Genomic DNA, 12,087 nt, shown 5'->3' on the forward strand with positions numbered 1-12,087 from the left:
GAAGGGGACGCGGCTATCGACACACAGGCATGCGTCCCCGAGACCACCTCCTTGAGCGACCTTGACGGTGAAACAAGGAAGGTCGTTGAGAAGATGATGTTCGACCAGAACATGAAAGCGCAGAACAAACCCTCCAGTGACGAGGTGCAGCAGCAGCAGATTTTGCAGAAGTTCAAGGCCATGCACCCAGAGATGGACTTTTCCGGCGCGTCTGTACAGTACTGATTCGTGACATTGATGAATGGACGCACATGCCGTCCAGAGTAAACCTTGTGATCTCTGGAGTGAAACTAGGTCGGCCAAACGTTCATCCAGAGAGTCACCAGCGGGATAACTAGGTCGTGGTCGTCGAGAGATCAGATCGACTCGGCAAGTTGTTTTTTCGATGTCAGCTCTTTCTGTGAGGCGTGTGTATCAAATCAGCCACCCTCCCACCGCTGATTGTGAATCACCCCACGCAACATGTAAGTGTGAATAATACTCACTAAGTAATAGTATAATTATGATGGACGAAGCAACCACCTACATCCACAGCGGCTCGCAGCCTGACAGGTATGGTAGTTTGACTACACCTGTGTACGCGACGTCGACATTTTCCTTCGAATCCGCCGAGCAGGGTGGGCGCCGCTTCGCCGGCGAAGAGGACGGGTTTATCTACAGTCGTTTCGGCAACCCAACCGTCGCTGTTGCGGAGCGGAAGTTGGCTGCGATGGAGGGAGCGGAAAGCGCGGTAGCTTTCGCTAGTGGTATGGGAGCCATTACTTCGGTGATTTGGACGGTGCTTAAGGCCGGTGACCACGTAATCTCCGACGCCGTCATCTATGGCTGCACTTACAAGTTCTTATCGCATGGACTAACCAAGTTCGGAGTGGATGTTACCTTCATAGATACATCCGATCTGGATGCTGTTCGTGCTGCCATGCGTCCTAACACCAAAGTAGTTTTCTTGGAGACCCCAGCCAATCCCAACTTGAAGATCGCTGACATCGCCGCCGTCTCTGACATCGCACACCAGACACCTGGATGTTTGGTTCTCGTTGACAACACCTTCGCATCGCCCTACCTGCAGAAGCCGTTGGAACTTGGTGCTGACGTAGCACTGCACTCTGCAACTAAATTTCTCAATGGCCATGGAGACGTCATTGCCGGTTTCGCCGCTGGTTCTAGCGAACTCATGCTTCAGGTCCGGCTTGAAGGCCTCAAGGACATGACTGGGGCCACTATGGGTGCCCGAGACGCGTCCATGGTTATCCGAGGAATGAAGACGTTAAGCTTCCGTATGGAGCGCCATTGTGCGAATGCCAAGGTCGTCGCTGAGTTCCTCAACAACCACCCTGCCATTACCCAGGTCTACTGGCCTGGATTGAAGACGCATCCATGTCACGAAGTGGCAGCCCGCCAGATGCGTGATTTCGGATCCATCATGGCTTTCGAGCTACACGGCGGAGTGGAGGCAGGCAAAACCGTTTTGAACAACCTCAAGCTATGCACCTTGGCTGTCAGCCTTGGTGACTGCGAGACGTTAATTCAACACCCAGCGTCGATGACGCACGCCGCAGTACCGCGTGAGAAACGCCTACAGGCTGGAATAACGGACGGGCTCGTGCGTTTATCAGTCGGACTTGAGGACCCGCAGGACATCATTGATGACCTGCGTCAAGGTCTGAATATGTTGGACAGTACACTCAAGGGTCGATCACCGTCGGATGCATCCACGCAACACACCCGAACCGCAAAGAATACGGACGAGAACGTTTCATTCTAATAAGATTTGTTTTGTACATAACATGTCAATTAACTTTACGATGATTTAATGTAAAGTCACCTTCATTTATTAGGTTTCATCAAGCATTGATTAGCTTCCGATCAGCGTTTTGAAGCTGACTCCTGTGTGCTCAGCGGCGTAGACGAACTGCTGATGCTTCACCTCGCCTGCTTTGAGTTTGACAAAGTTGATGAGAGTGTTGGTTCGGGTGTTCACGAACGTGCTGGAATTTTGAATGCGAGCGAGCCCGAGAAGAACTGCTTCTTCATCAGTTTCCGCCTCTACGGAAACCAGTTTAGAGGGGTTAGGCTCCATCAGTACAATGGGATTGTCGACATGCTCAGACTTAGGCAGCGAGTACAGCGTGGCTACCATCGTAGGAGATGATGCTGAGGACTTCAACGTGTAACGAGTAGTGAACCTGGCGACCTTTTTGTTGCTCCAGAAACCTGCCTGGTCCTTGGTGATTTTGGACTGTGTCGGAGAGGACGCCACTGTAACCGCTCCACTCTTCCGAAGGGTAGTGAAAAAATTGGCCTTGGGTGGGCAGTTCTGTTGGAGTCCATGCGCTTCAAGCTCACCGTTGATGCGAACGAAACTTTCTCCACCTGGCAACTCGATGGTCGAATCGTTTCTACCATGAATCAGAGTCGTAACCGCGGAGCTCTCACGGCCTAGATTGCACACAACTGTTGAGGCGGGCTTGTCCAGCGTCACGCTGCCCACAAACACCTTTGCAGCCTGGCCCGCTCGTACTGAGGTTCCACGTGTAACGCGGTTTGAAGCAGATAGGTCTTGCTGGGGCTCAGAGTCAGGGGAGTCGTTGGCTTCAGACTCGTGATGGTGGTATGACGTCTTTGTGAACTTTCCGTGTGTCCGAGGGAGAAAAACCATCCGTCGTTCAGCAGGGGTGGATCCAACGGCGGCCTTGTTTCCGGTGTTCAAGACCAGCTCTACATCATCCCAGTCACTCCCAGAATCGTTCCGCATCTCAGCCCACAAATCCACCTTCACGCTCTTCACAACGTCCTTTGTCACAGCCACGTCCACGTGGAGCTCCGGTGACCAGGCATTCGTGTTGATCCGCTTTCTCAACTCCAGTGAAACCGCAGACGGCATGCTGGCTCCATCGAGGGTCATGATGATGTCCGAGCATGTCTTTGTGACCTGGCCTTCAAGAAGACTACGTAAGGCCTCCAGTAAACCGGCGGAGTCCTTGGACTTCGGTAGATTTATCTCAGCCAGCGCAGGCTCGGCCAACCATATATCTCTTAACCTCGAGGCCGCGGAGAACAGACGCGCATGGACCATATCACACTCTTTCCTCGCTTGCACCTCATCCTTCTCCAACGTGCCCAAGACCTCATGCTTCTCCTCAAGGAACGCCTCAACCTCCGCCTTTGTGTTGAGATCCCGGTTTCCTTTTGGACTGACGGCTTTGGCGTACACAGCTCCAGCGGAACATTTCTTTTCACGCAACAATTTCAGACGGGCGTCGGCATCCAAGCAGCTGGGCAGTATAGTGGACAGCTCCTGAACGAGGGCACGAAGCCTCTGAGGGTCCAGGAGCAGCTGCACGACTGGCACCGCTTTCTGTCTCCGTTCCACGTTCACCACGCGCACCCCTGGCGTCAGTACTTCAATCGCCGCTTGCTCATCCAGTGTCCGCTCGGGTACGTTCTCGAGAACTGCGCGGTGTTTGCCACCTTCAGAATATACCGACACCTGACATAACCTCGAGGTTTCCATAGTGTCTGCGAACAGTGCGACCTTCTGCACCTTGCCAGCCTCTTGATGTTCTGGCTTCAGGTTTATGTCAGCCAGGTCAGTCAGGTGCTGCATGTTGAGGAGGCCGTAGTTTATGAGAGCCTGCAGAAATTCTGGGTCATTTTGAGGAATTTCACGGATTCGCATCGGTAAATATATATGATTTATGATACTTTTATACTTCGGCAACATGTGTTTTATTTATTTCGCATTTATTGATATATTACCAAAAACAATATTAGGTATGTTGTAGACCAAATCACACTTTCGGAATGTTGGACACACTTGCCCTCGGCGTTTCAACATGGCGATTCCAACGAGCAGGTGACCAGCTTCAACGCGCCCTTCCGCGAGATGATCTTGTTTTTCTCAGGACAACCGTCCCACAGTACGCATTGGCGACAGCCGAAGTCGGGCTGCACATCAGTGTCTACCTCATCACAGTAGCTGCAGTTGCAGGCCATCAGGGTGGAATGACACTCGCGCAGAAGTTGCTGGGGGCTTTCGAAATACAGGCTCCGGCAAGTGCCACTGGCTCCGCTATCGTGTACGATGACCGTTCGGTCGGGCTGCTCTTGCTTGCGAGCGCGGCCCTTGTTGCCAGTCCATTCCTCTGAACTGGGGCAGAGACACCTGACCGCCTCGCCACAATAACGGTTCCTTACCGTATTGATGATCAAGTGACACAGAGCGTGTTTAGAGCCCACCAAGAAGAGGTTGGCAGCTAGATAGGCGTCGTTGGCTTGCGTTGGGAGCTCATCGAACAGACGGGACGCCGCGGAGAGCGCACACAGAGGAAGTCGCAGTTTGAGGGCTTCAGTGTGATAGGTTGCAGCGTAGATCTGCGAAAAGCAATTGGAATCGATTATCGTATTGGTTTTCTTTGCGAAGGCGTGAAACCCGAACACCTCCTTGTTAACTACGCCCTCCTCTAGCGACGCACGAACTCGTCCAAGCCACTCTTCCAGAACTGCGGAGGTGGTGTAGACAGCGCGATCTCGGCACTTTGTCCGATACGAGAAACACCACGAATCCCGCCATTTGCTACTCTCGGTCAGAGCGACAGCCCCGCACACGTCTTCCACGTGGCATATGGGTCTACGGACCACAACCTCCGTTTGTGTCAGAGACAGCGCCCTGTACTCCAGACCCTCATGCAGCCAGATAGCGCCAGGATATAGCGCCATCAGGCATGAGAGGTAGGGAAGGGTCTCCAATACGGTGCCTTGAGGGGTCCGCACAATTACGTTGGCGCTGTAGATGGCGCGAAAGTTCACGCGTTCGTGGCATGATATGCTCCTCTTCTCGCGCACCTGAGCCAAGATATTGTCGTAAGGCGGGGAGGCGTAATACGCCGTAACTTTGTCCTCATCCGCCCTAGGGCCAGCGGCAGCAGTCTTCCAACGCGGAGCCCAAGTGAATAGCCGGATCGCTCCGTCGGACGTGTGGCATCCCAACACCACTCCGCCGGTCTCAAGTCTGTACATGCTCCCGAGAACCTCGGTGAGACTTGAGATTGGAGGACAGCCCAGGAAATCCCACAGGGGCCCCTCCGCACTGACGTCCTTTCCTTCGACGAACAACGTCAGACTTGTAGATCCGCTTTCGTGGATCCAGCACGCAAGGTGATACACAAGATAGCACTGCTTGATCAGGTTAGGACACGGCGCCAGGTCGGAAGCGGCACTAAGAATGGTATCAGTCCGGGAGAGCAGCGCTTCCTCCAGTGGATAGTATGATCGTCCGACCCATACCCTTATGGATGGTCTGGCCCCACGACCGGCCCTTCCGAACTGCTGCTGAAGAGATGCCAGGGATCTCGGAAACCCAACAGAGACAACGCAGTCCAGACAGCCAACATCCACGCCCAACTCGAGGGCGTTTGTCGTCACTACGACATGTGCTTTGCCAGCTATGATTGCCTCCTCCACGGCGCGGCGTAGCTCAGGCAGGTAGCCTCCACGGTAGCCTAACACGACAAACCGGGAACCCAGAGCGGCTTCCAGCGCCCTTCGATGAACCTCGACCATGTGCCTAGATGTGGTAAACAGAAAGACACGCAATCCCTGCGAACATAGCGTTTCAACCAGTGATACGCAGTCATCCACCTCATTGCTGGTTTCCCACAAAACAGTGGCACTGGTGCCGCTCATACTGCCGTCGGCCGTGATCACCGTGACAGCCTGACGGGCTGTGATTGCGGAAAACACCTGCGATGCGTTGACTAGTGTAGCGCTGAGGCAAAGGATTTGTACATCCATCCTTAAAAGTCGCCTGATGGTGAACGATGCGTTAGCAAAAAATGCCTCCTTGTAGTAGTGCACCTCGTCAACAAGTAAAAGGCGCAGATGTGAAAGCAGCCGACTCCATACCGCCCCTAGTTTGCTCTTGCCGCTTGCCTGAGGGAGAATGGTGTAGTGAAGGAAGTCGGCATTCGTAAGTACAAGATTTGCAGACTGCGCGGCGGCGAGCCGTTCTGACGGAGGTGTGTCACCGTCCAGACAGACGGGGATGATCGGTCCGACGTCAGACCAGTCTTGGAGCCTACGCAATTGGTCTCTGGCAAGAGCCTTAGTCGGAAACAACAAGATGAAGGTGCTTTGCGGCTCGCACCTGAGTAAGTGCAGGGCGTACAACACAAATATGAGGCTCTTACCACTGGACGTAGGGGTGTTGACCACTACGTCCTCCCCTCTCAGTAGCGCCTGGATAGCATCAGTCTGGTGACTGTACAACCCTTTTGGATGGCGGGAACTTAACGCCGGGAGGAGGGGCTGCAAATCCACCGGCAGCTGTTTGTAAACAGCCTCTCGCTTTGGAGAGAAACGGATGCCTTTGACTTGTCGAGGAGATATCGCAGTGATGCCATTAACCACCTCGTCGTGGCCCTCAGAGAAGTTGGAGACGCCGCTGACGGTGTCAGGCCTGCTGCTCTCTGAAGAGTCAGACTCGTCTGATGGCTCAGGATGAACCACAAACTCTTCCAACTTCTTCCAATCGGACTTTACAAGGCCATGTTTCTTGTCCGCCGTCTCTACCATTGCATCCGCCACGCCTTCCAGATCCTGGAGCTTGCCGATGTACAGAGTTGTGGTAAACCCTCCCTGATTCAGCTTGACATCTGTGACGGACTGCCCCTTAGAAGCTGGTCTGGCAACTCCCCCAGTAGTTTGTCTGTGAATCCGTAAGAAGTAAGGCGGAAGTTGTGAGCACGCAGGAGTAGCCCGCAGTTGGAAGTCCTCTAGGTCCAAAATGATCGTGAGGAAATCTTCACCAGAAACGGCTCCAGCCGAAGGAAAGGCCCAATAGGGCCCGCAATCACTCGGGGGTTGCTCCACCAACCGAGAGGCGATGAGAAGACCCAGCAGCGGCACGCCTTCAGGGCAGAAGGAGGAGAAAGTACGGTAGCACTCAAGGAACAGGCGGCAAGCCGCTCGAGTTCTGCCTTTGCCGTCAGGGCATGATCGCTTAGGGGGGGGCTGTGGATGCGATAGGCTTCGTTTCATGGGAAAGTTATTTGCAGGATAACCATGCGGTTGTTGGCGCTCGCTGTTCCTTGGGCAGACTGCAGCTCTGAAGACGTGGCGAGGATGTTGCCAACCCCGAAACCTGTAACGACCGTCTTTGCCAAGGTGGCAGTCAATCACCTTTGGGAGCAGGGAGATAGTTCTCCTTTTCGCTTCACTTCTGACGAGTCGTGGAGTGAAGTCATGCAATTACGAAGCCAAAGCGACGTGCTGCTGACGTCCTCACGCACGGTGATGCAGGACAACCCCCGCATGACTCTACGTCACGATACGCAGAGGCGTTGCGGGCCTCTGCGGGTTGCATCAGACGGTCGCGGAGAGCTACTTCACAGATCTGATCTACACTTTATGAACGACACATGTGCAACCGTGTTGGTCACTTGCCATCGCAGCACATTAAAGTGTGCCAACAACAAGATCCATGTCGGAATACCCTGCACGGGCATACACCCCAGCCCCGAGGCCCTGCTAGAGGTGGCAGCGGCGTTGGCAGGAGGACAGATAATGTTGGAGGCTGGCGGTATTTTCGTCAAAACGTGAGAGTCTTCTGACGTTAACACAGTTTCTCACAGGAATTGGACAGCTTGGTACTCATCAGGTCGCACGTCACGTTCACCGAGGGAATTGCTTCTGGCCTTGAAGAGTGGTTGCCCAAGTTGATGCACCTCCGGAGCTCGGACCCTGCAGGATGCGACAAGGTTGAGTTCTGGTCAATCTGACGTCTTGGCCTTCTTGGCTGGTTTTTCCGACCGAGAGGTGCCTCTTTTCTGCCTGGAGGGAATGCAGTCTTGAAAAGCTCGCACCCAGTCCCTATGTTGTCGGTAGTGCAGCAACAGACTCACGCATGTATCGATGTTCAGCACTGCGGAGTGACCCGTGTGCTTCTCCAATGGAAACTTTCGGGTTCTGGCGGAGAACGCAACCGCTTGCTCTACTGAAAGATGCTTGGTCACGGTTCTGTCGACTATACCTCCTATCACGTATACGATACCCTCCTCGACCTCGTCAAGGCTCTCAGATGCGTCAGGAGACAACACCACAACGGTTTCAAGGTCAAATACCTCCCAAAACGGGCGAGCATCGAACGAGATCCCTGACGTCCACCCTGCTGATTGAAAGAAGGGCACGCTCCTGATGGAAGGACAGCCAACCGTCATCGAAGTCACTGCTAGGCGGGCTGCTCTAGGCTTGATTAGTGCCTTGAGCGCCGACAGCCCAGCCGGGGTTAGGTTCTGGTTGTCGGCGTCCTTGTCTTCCTGCAGGACTTGCGCGTCAACAATAGCAGCGACCTCCTCCTCAGCACGGTTAGCGATGGCCAGGGCCGCGTACTGAAGCTGCAGACCGAGACTATGGACTTCCTTTTCGTTGTTCAAGGCGAAAGAGCAGTTAACCGCGATGGTGACGGGAGCATTTAGACACATCCCGAAGAACGCTTGGCGATACTCACCCATCAATGTCTTCTTTCTTCTTTTAGCATACACGAAACGCTGACGTTCTCGGTCCGTCATAGCCTCCACCTCCAAAGCGTTCGCCTCTTTTCGGGCTGACGCCTGCGTTAGTCGTTTTTGCGGACGGCCCTGTCGTCGTTTCTCCTTAGCCAGTTGTACGGCAACTGAGTAGGCATTTTCTGCGAGGCTTACCTTGCTTCTTCTGCGATCGCGTTTTACGCTTCGGTTGGACGTTCTCTAAATCACTTCTGGGCTCATAGGAGTTTGTGGCGAGGTTCATTTGCGCAATTAGCAACTCACAGAGTGGCTGGTTTCATCTGCAGACTCAGTCATTTCGGAGAGCTCGGTTTTGAAGCCATACCGGCCGTGAACTAGCAGGAAATTCTCGTCCAGTAGCTTCAATGCGGAGTCAACGGTCACATCAGGGGCTGCAAAACGTTGAACAAACTTGTGAAGGTCTGGAAGATACTGCCGAGCAACCAGCATCAAGGCCACACATACCCCCAGTGAGAGTGCGAAGAAGACGTAATTCACAATCTGGATGCCACCCGCGATTGCAACATCCAACAGCAGCGGGCTTGCCATTCCCAATAACCCACCTGCTGCAAAACAAATACCCACGATACGACCTTGGAGCTGAACAGGCCATCGTTTGGCCATAACCATATGTACTTGAGCTCTGTCGACGGAACGAAAAATCGGTTCCATACTGTTGGCAGCCCAGTCGGTCCCCACGTGGTTGAACGTCATACACAGGTAGGAGAGACTCAAAGGGAACGCGGTACCGACGGTAAGTGCCACTACGCCGAAATTGTCAACTAAGAGTCCAAAAAAAGGCGACAGCACCAGAGAAGTGAGCGTGGAGTATATGGGCGCGCTATGGATGGACATGCCGAGCTGATATGAGGATGATGTCTGGTAGAAGGCTACCATGACGGCGATACACATGTAGCATGAGGCATATACGATATACCACGGCCTTCCAGCCACAAACCACATCGCAGGGTCGGTTATGGTGTGGATCAACGACTTTTTCTTGGGGGATTTGAGTTCCAGTTTGGGAAACTGACCCATATTACGCACTCCGAAAACAAAGAAGAGAAAAACTAATTGCATGATATAGAAGTACCCCAGTAATACCAATGTGTATGGGTAACGTCCCACCAGCAGCTCGACGCCGAAGGGTAAAAGAACTGCTATGTTTCTGAAGAGAGTGACGACTCCAATGATGAGACCCTTGTGTCGCGGAAAGTAGTGGGCAACATCCACGACGCCCATCATTATCGGCTGATCCCCAGCCCCCAAGAGGAAGAAGCCCCAGGCCCATCCAGCAAAGGTTCGGCCGCTGATGGACAAGATGATCATGCCGGCGAGTTTGAGTACACACCCCCCAAGGACAGCTGTGCGATTGCCATAGCGGTCTTTCACAATGCCGCCGGCCAAGGCGAAGACGAACCCTGCGGATGTGGAAAATGTCGGAAGGAAGGCCAGCGCTTCCCGCTGACTAGGGCACATGCCCTTCTCGTCCAGCGCCTCGTGTTTGCAGCGATCGTCATATGCACCCTGCTTGGCCAGGATTGGCTGCCAAGCACTCCAGTTAGACTCCAATGGCCCAAAGATCGCCATTGACACGCACGCTATCGACAGCGCGGCTACCTTCAGAGGGAGCACCATATAATTGATAGGAATTGATGAGTATTGACAATCAAAAAACCTTAAGAATGATTGAGTTGGTGCTGTCGATCAGATTGGATGCAACACATATGTGCCTTCGGGCGTGCGTATAGGAGCGGTTCCTATGGGGGCTTGTATTAAGTCTTGCTTGAAGTCAGAGGCCAGTTCGAGTCTCTGATACCTAGGGCCCGACTGTTTCGCAGAGAAGAACAGGATGGCGAGTAAACCGCCAACGAAGGCCGCTGCCACGAGAATGCCTCCGATCACGGGTGAGTACAGGCACCACAAGGGTCCTGTCACGCCGAATGTAGTGAAGACGGCCGCTCCTAGCGCCCCCAGCACAACCCCCAACGCAGACAACCTGCTGTCAACGTCAACGAACATAGAGCTCAGGGCTACGAAAGCCCCAACCCAGCCCAGGGTGAAGAGCCGTAGAAGCCAAACGCGCCAAACGGGGCCGTCCCTCTCACGAAGGACATGACCGATCAGTTCGTTGGCCGAAAAGTCACCCTCGCGCACTACGGCGCGTTGGTGCTCTTCCAAGGACTCCAGGTAGTACCGGCCTTTGCGTTTGACCTGGCGGCCAATGCCTGAACCGTGGCTGGCTGTGGAGCCGTAAAACTTGATGCGAATGTCGCCGACGACAGGGTCATCAGCGCTGCCGGTGTATAGCGCGTCATCGACGACGTGGGTGTTGTATCCCGTAACCTGTACCGGTGGCCGCTCAGCACTGGCAGCGTAATAGCCGTCGTCCTGCAGCGGTAACTGCTCCATGTTCCGAAAGTCCTGCAGGTGAGTGCTGTTGATGGCGAAGTTGCCAACGTAGACCGTATCGGAGAACTTCCGTCCTTGCCCTGGGATGTGGGGCCAGTAGTCTGGGTTCCTGTGAGCGTTTGAAAACACGAAGGGAAGATTTCGGATTTCATGACTGGGTGACCAGGACCCAGTAAACCAAACACCCAGCCTCCCAGGAACAGCCTTCCATTGGTACATCTCGACCTTCGTCTCCAGGAAAATCCCCACGTAGGGCGAGACGTTCCACGAGAACGTCGCTGCAGGGTACAGCGTTTGGATCCGCCTGAGAGGGCAGTCGATATGGACTATCTTGTCATTGTTCTCGTCGTAAGGCTCACAGGCTACTGGGATTGGATCCATTAAAGGGCGTAGATCGTTGCGGTGACGTACTTGCCACCATTCCGCAAGTCCGAGGGCAGACAGCATTCCCACCGATACAATGGCCATCACTGCGTCTCAGAGTCAGTCAGCACTCACTTGTTAGCAAGAGGCTTCTCATTACGCTTGGTTTCGGCGCCATTAGCTCTGGTTGGTTTTTTGAACTGCGCAGGGGTTTAAGCTTCTTACGTTTTATTCCGAAGGTAGGAGTGTCGCTTGATACTCCAGTGAATGTTACTCGTCGATCGTCAAGGCTTTTCTCTGCAGAACCGGATTTGAGGATGCCTTTCCTGGAGAATGAATCAGAGAGTGAAACAGGGGATTCCAGAAGAGAGGCCGTGGGGGGCACGACCATCAAAAACGGTCAATTCCGTTCACCACACGTAAGAAAAGTAAGTTCTCGCTTACCTGAAAGGTGCTTCCGAGCAGCGAAAATAGTGCACCTTGGGTGAAACGACCCAACAAAGGGCACCACGATTTGATAAGATACTCTCAATTGAGATGTTACATTGGGGGCCCGCCTCAGCCTGTACAATTCTTTTAGACAGATCAGATACGTGCGTAAGGACAGTACAATAGACGAGCTCGCAACACATAAAGAAAAATACCCCACAAAGGAACAGCTAAGACTCCGTTTTATAGCACTACCTTCTAATGAAACTTCTTCTAGGGCTACTACCTGTGGTGTTCGCCCACTCCTGCCAACAGGAGAACATTGCCATTCTTGGGGACC

The 12,087-nt window shown here is 53.6% G+C and overlaps 7 protein-coding genes across 11 annotated transcripts; 3 read left to right on the plus strand and 4 right to left on the minus strand.

Annotated features, from left to right (window-relative positions):
- Positions 1-27: 27 nt before the first annotated feature.
- On the plus strand, positions 28-225 carry KVP18_005161 (uncharacterized protein; the record flags this gene model as incomplete). The annotated part of the gene is made up of 1 exon (XM_067949538.1): positions 28-225. A coding segment is annotated over one exon (198 nt), but the record flags the coding sequence as incomplete, so codon positions are not given.
- Positions 226-502: 277 nt separating this feature from the next.
- Positions 503-1,765, plus strand: KVP18_002094 (uncharacterized protein; the record flags this gene model as incomplete). Of its 2 annotated transcripts, none has more annotated exons than XM_067952734.1 (1): positions 503-1,765. In XM_067952734.1, the coding sequence occupies one exon, from the start codon at positions 503-505 to the stop codon at positions 1,763-1,765; it is 1,263 nt and encodes a 420-aa protein (XP_067807151.1). The 2 variants fall into 2 exon arrangements, with proteins under 2 accessions (XP_067807151.1, XP_067807152.1); XM_067952735.1 differs by having other exon boundaries at positions 506-1,765.
- Positions 1,766-1,855: 90 nt separating this feature from the next.
- Positions 1,856-3,679, minus strand: KVP18_002093 (uncharacterized protein; the record flags this gene model as incomplete). The annotated part of the gene is made up of 1 exon (XM_067952733.1): positions 1,856-3,679. One exon carries the CDS (start codon positions 3,677-3,679, stop codon positions 1,856-1,858), a length of 1,824 nt encoding a protein of 607 aa, XP_067807150.1.
- Positions 3,680-3,831: 152 nt separating this feature from the next.
- KVP18_002092 (uncharacterized protein) lies at positions 3,832-7,038 on the minus strand (the record flags this gene model as incomplete). The annotated part of the gene is made up of 1 exon (XM_067952732.1): positions 3,832-7,038. The coding sequence occupies one exon, from the start codon at positions 7,036-7,038 to the stop codon at positions 3,832-3,834; it is 3,207 nt and encodes a 1,068-aa protein (XP_067807149.1).
- Positions 7,039-7,062: 24 nt separating this feature from the next.
- KVP18_002091 (uncharacterized protein) lies at positions 7,063-7,599 on the plus strand (the record flags this gene model as incomplete). Its single annotated transcript, XM_067952731.1, has 1 exon — positions 7,063-7,599. The coding sequence occupies one exon, from the start codon at positions 7,063-7,065 to the stop codon at positions 7,597-7,599; it is 537 nt and encodes a 178-aa protein (XP_067807148.1).
- A 170-nt stretch (positions 7,600-7,769) lies between these two features.
- On the minus strand, positions 7,770-10,181 carry KVP18_002095 (uncharacterized protein; the record flags this gene model as incomplete). 3 transcript variants are annotated; one of them, XM_067952737.1, is made up of 3 exons in its annotated part: positions 7,770-8,671; positions 8,700-8,709; positions 8,808-10,181. In XM_067952737.1, 3 exons carry the CDS (start codon positions 10,179-10,181, stop codon positions 7,770-7,772), a joined length of 2,286 nt encoding a protein of 761 aa, XP_067807154.1. The 3 variants fall into 3 exon arrangements, with proteins under 3 accessions (XP_067807154.1, XP_067807155.1, XP_067807153.1); XM_067952738.1 differs by lacking the exons at positions 8,700-8,709; positions 8,808-10,181 and having other exon boundaries at positions 7,770-8,510; XM_067952736.1 differs by lacking the exons at positions 7,770-8,671; positions 8,700-8,709 and having other exon boundaries at positions 8,796-10,181.
- A 69-nt stretch (positions 10,182-10,250) lies between these two features.
- On the minus strand, positions 10,251-11,709 carry KVP18_002096 (uncharacterized protein; the record flags this gene model as incomplete). 2 transcript variants are annotated; one of them, XM_067952739.1, is made up of 2 exons in its annotated part: positions 10,251-11,425; positions 11,454-11,709. In XM_067952739.1, 2 exons carry the CDS (start codon positions 11,707-11,709, stop codon positions 10,251-10,253), a joined length of 1,431 nt encoding a protein of 476 aa, XP_067807156.1. The 2 variants fall into 2 exon arrangements, with proteins under 2 accessions (XP_067807156.1, XP_067807157.1); XM_067952740.1 differs by lacking the exon at positions 11,454-11,709 and having other exon boundaries at positions 10,251-11,423.
- Positions 11,710-12,087: the final 378 nt, after the last annotated feature.

This window comes from the organism of the source record quoted next (assembly GCF_019968955.1).
Source record: "MAG: Porospora cf. gigantea A chromosome Unknown PgA_NODE_644_length_13087_cov_389.359_1001-13087, whole genome shotgun sequence".
Classification (NCBI taxonomy): domain Eukaryota; phylum Apicomplexa; class Conoidasida; order Eugregarinorida; family Porosporidae; genus Porospora; species Porospora cf. gigantea A.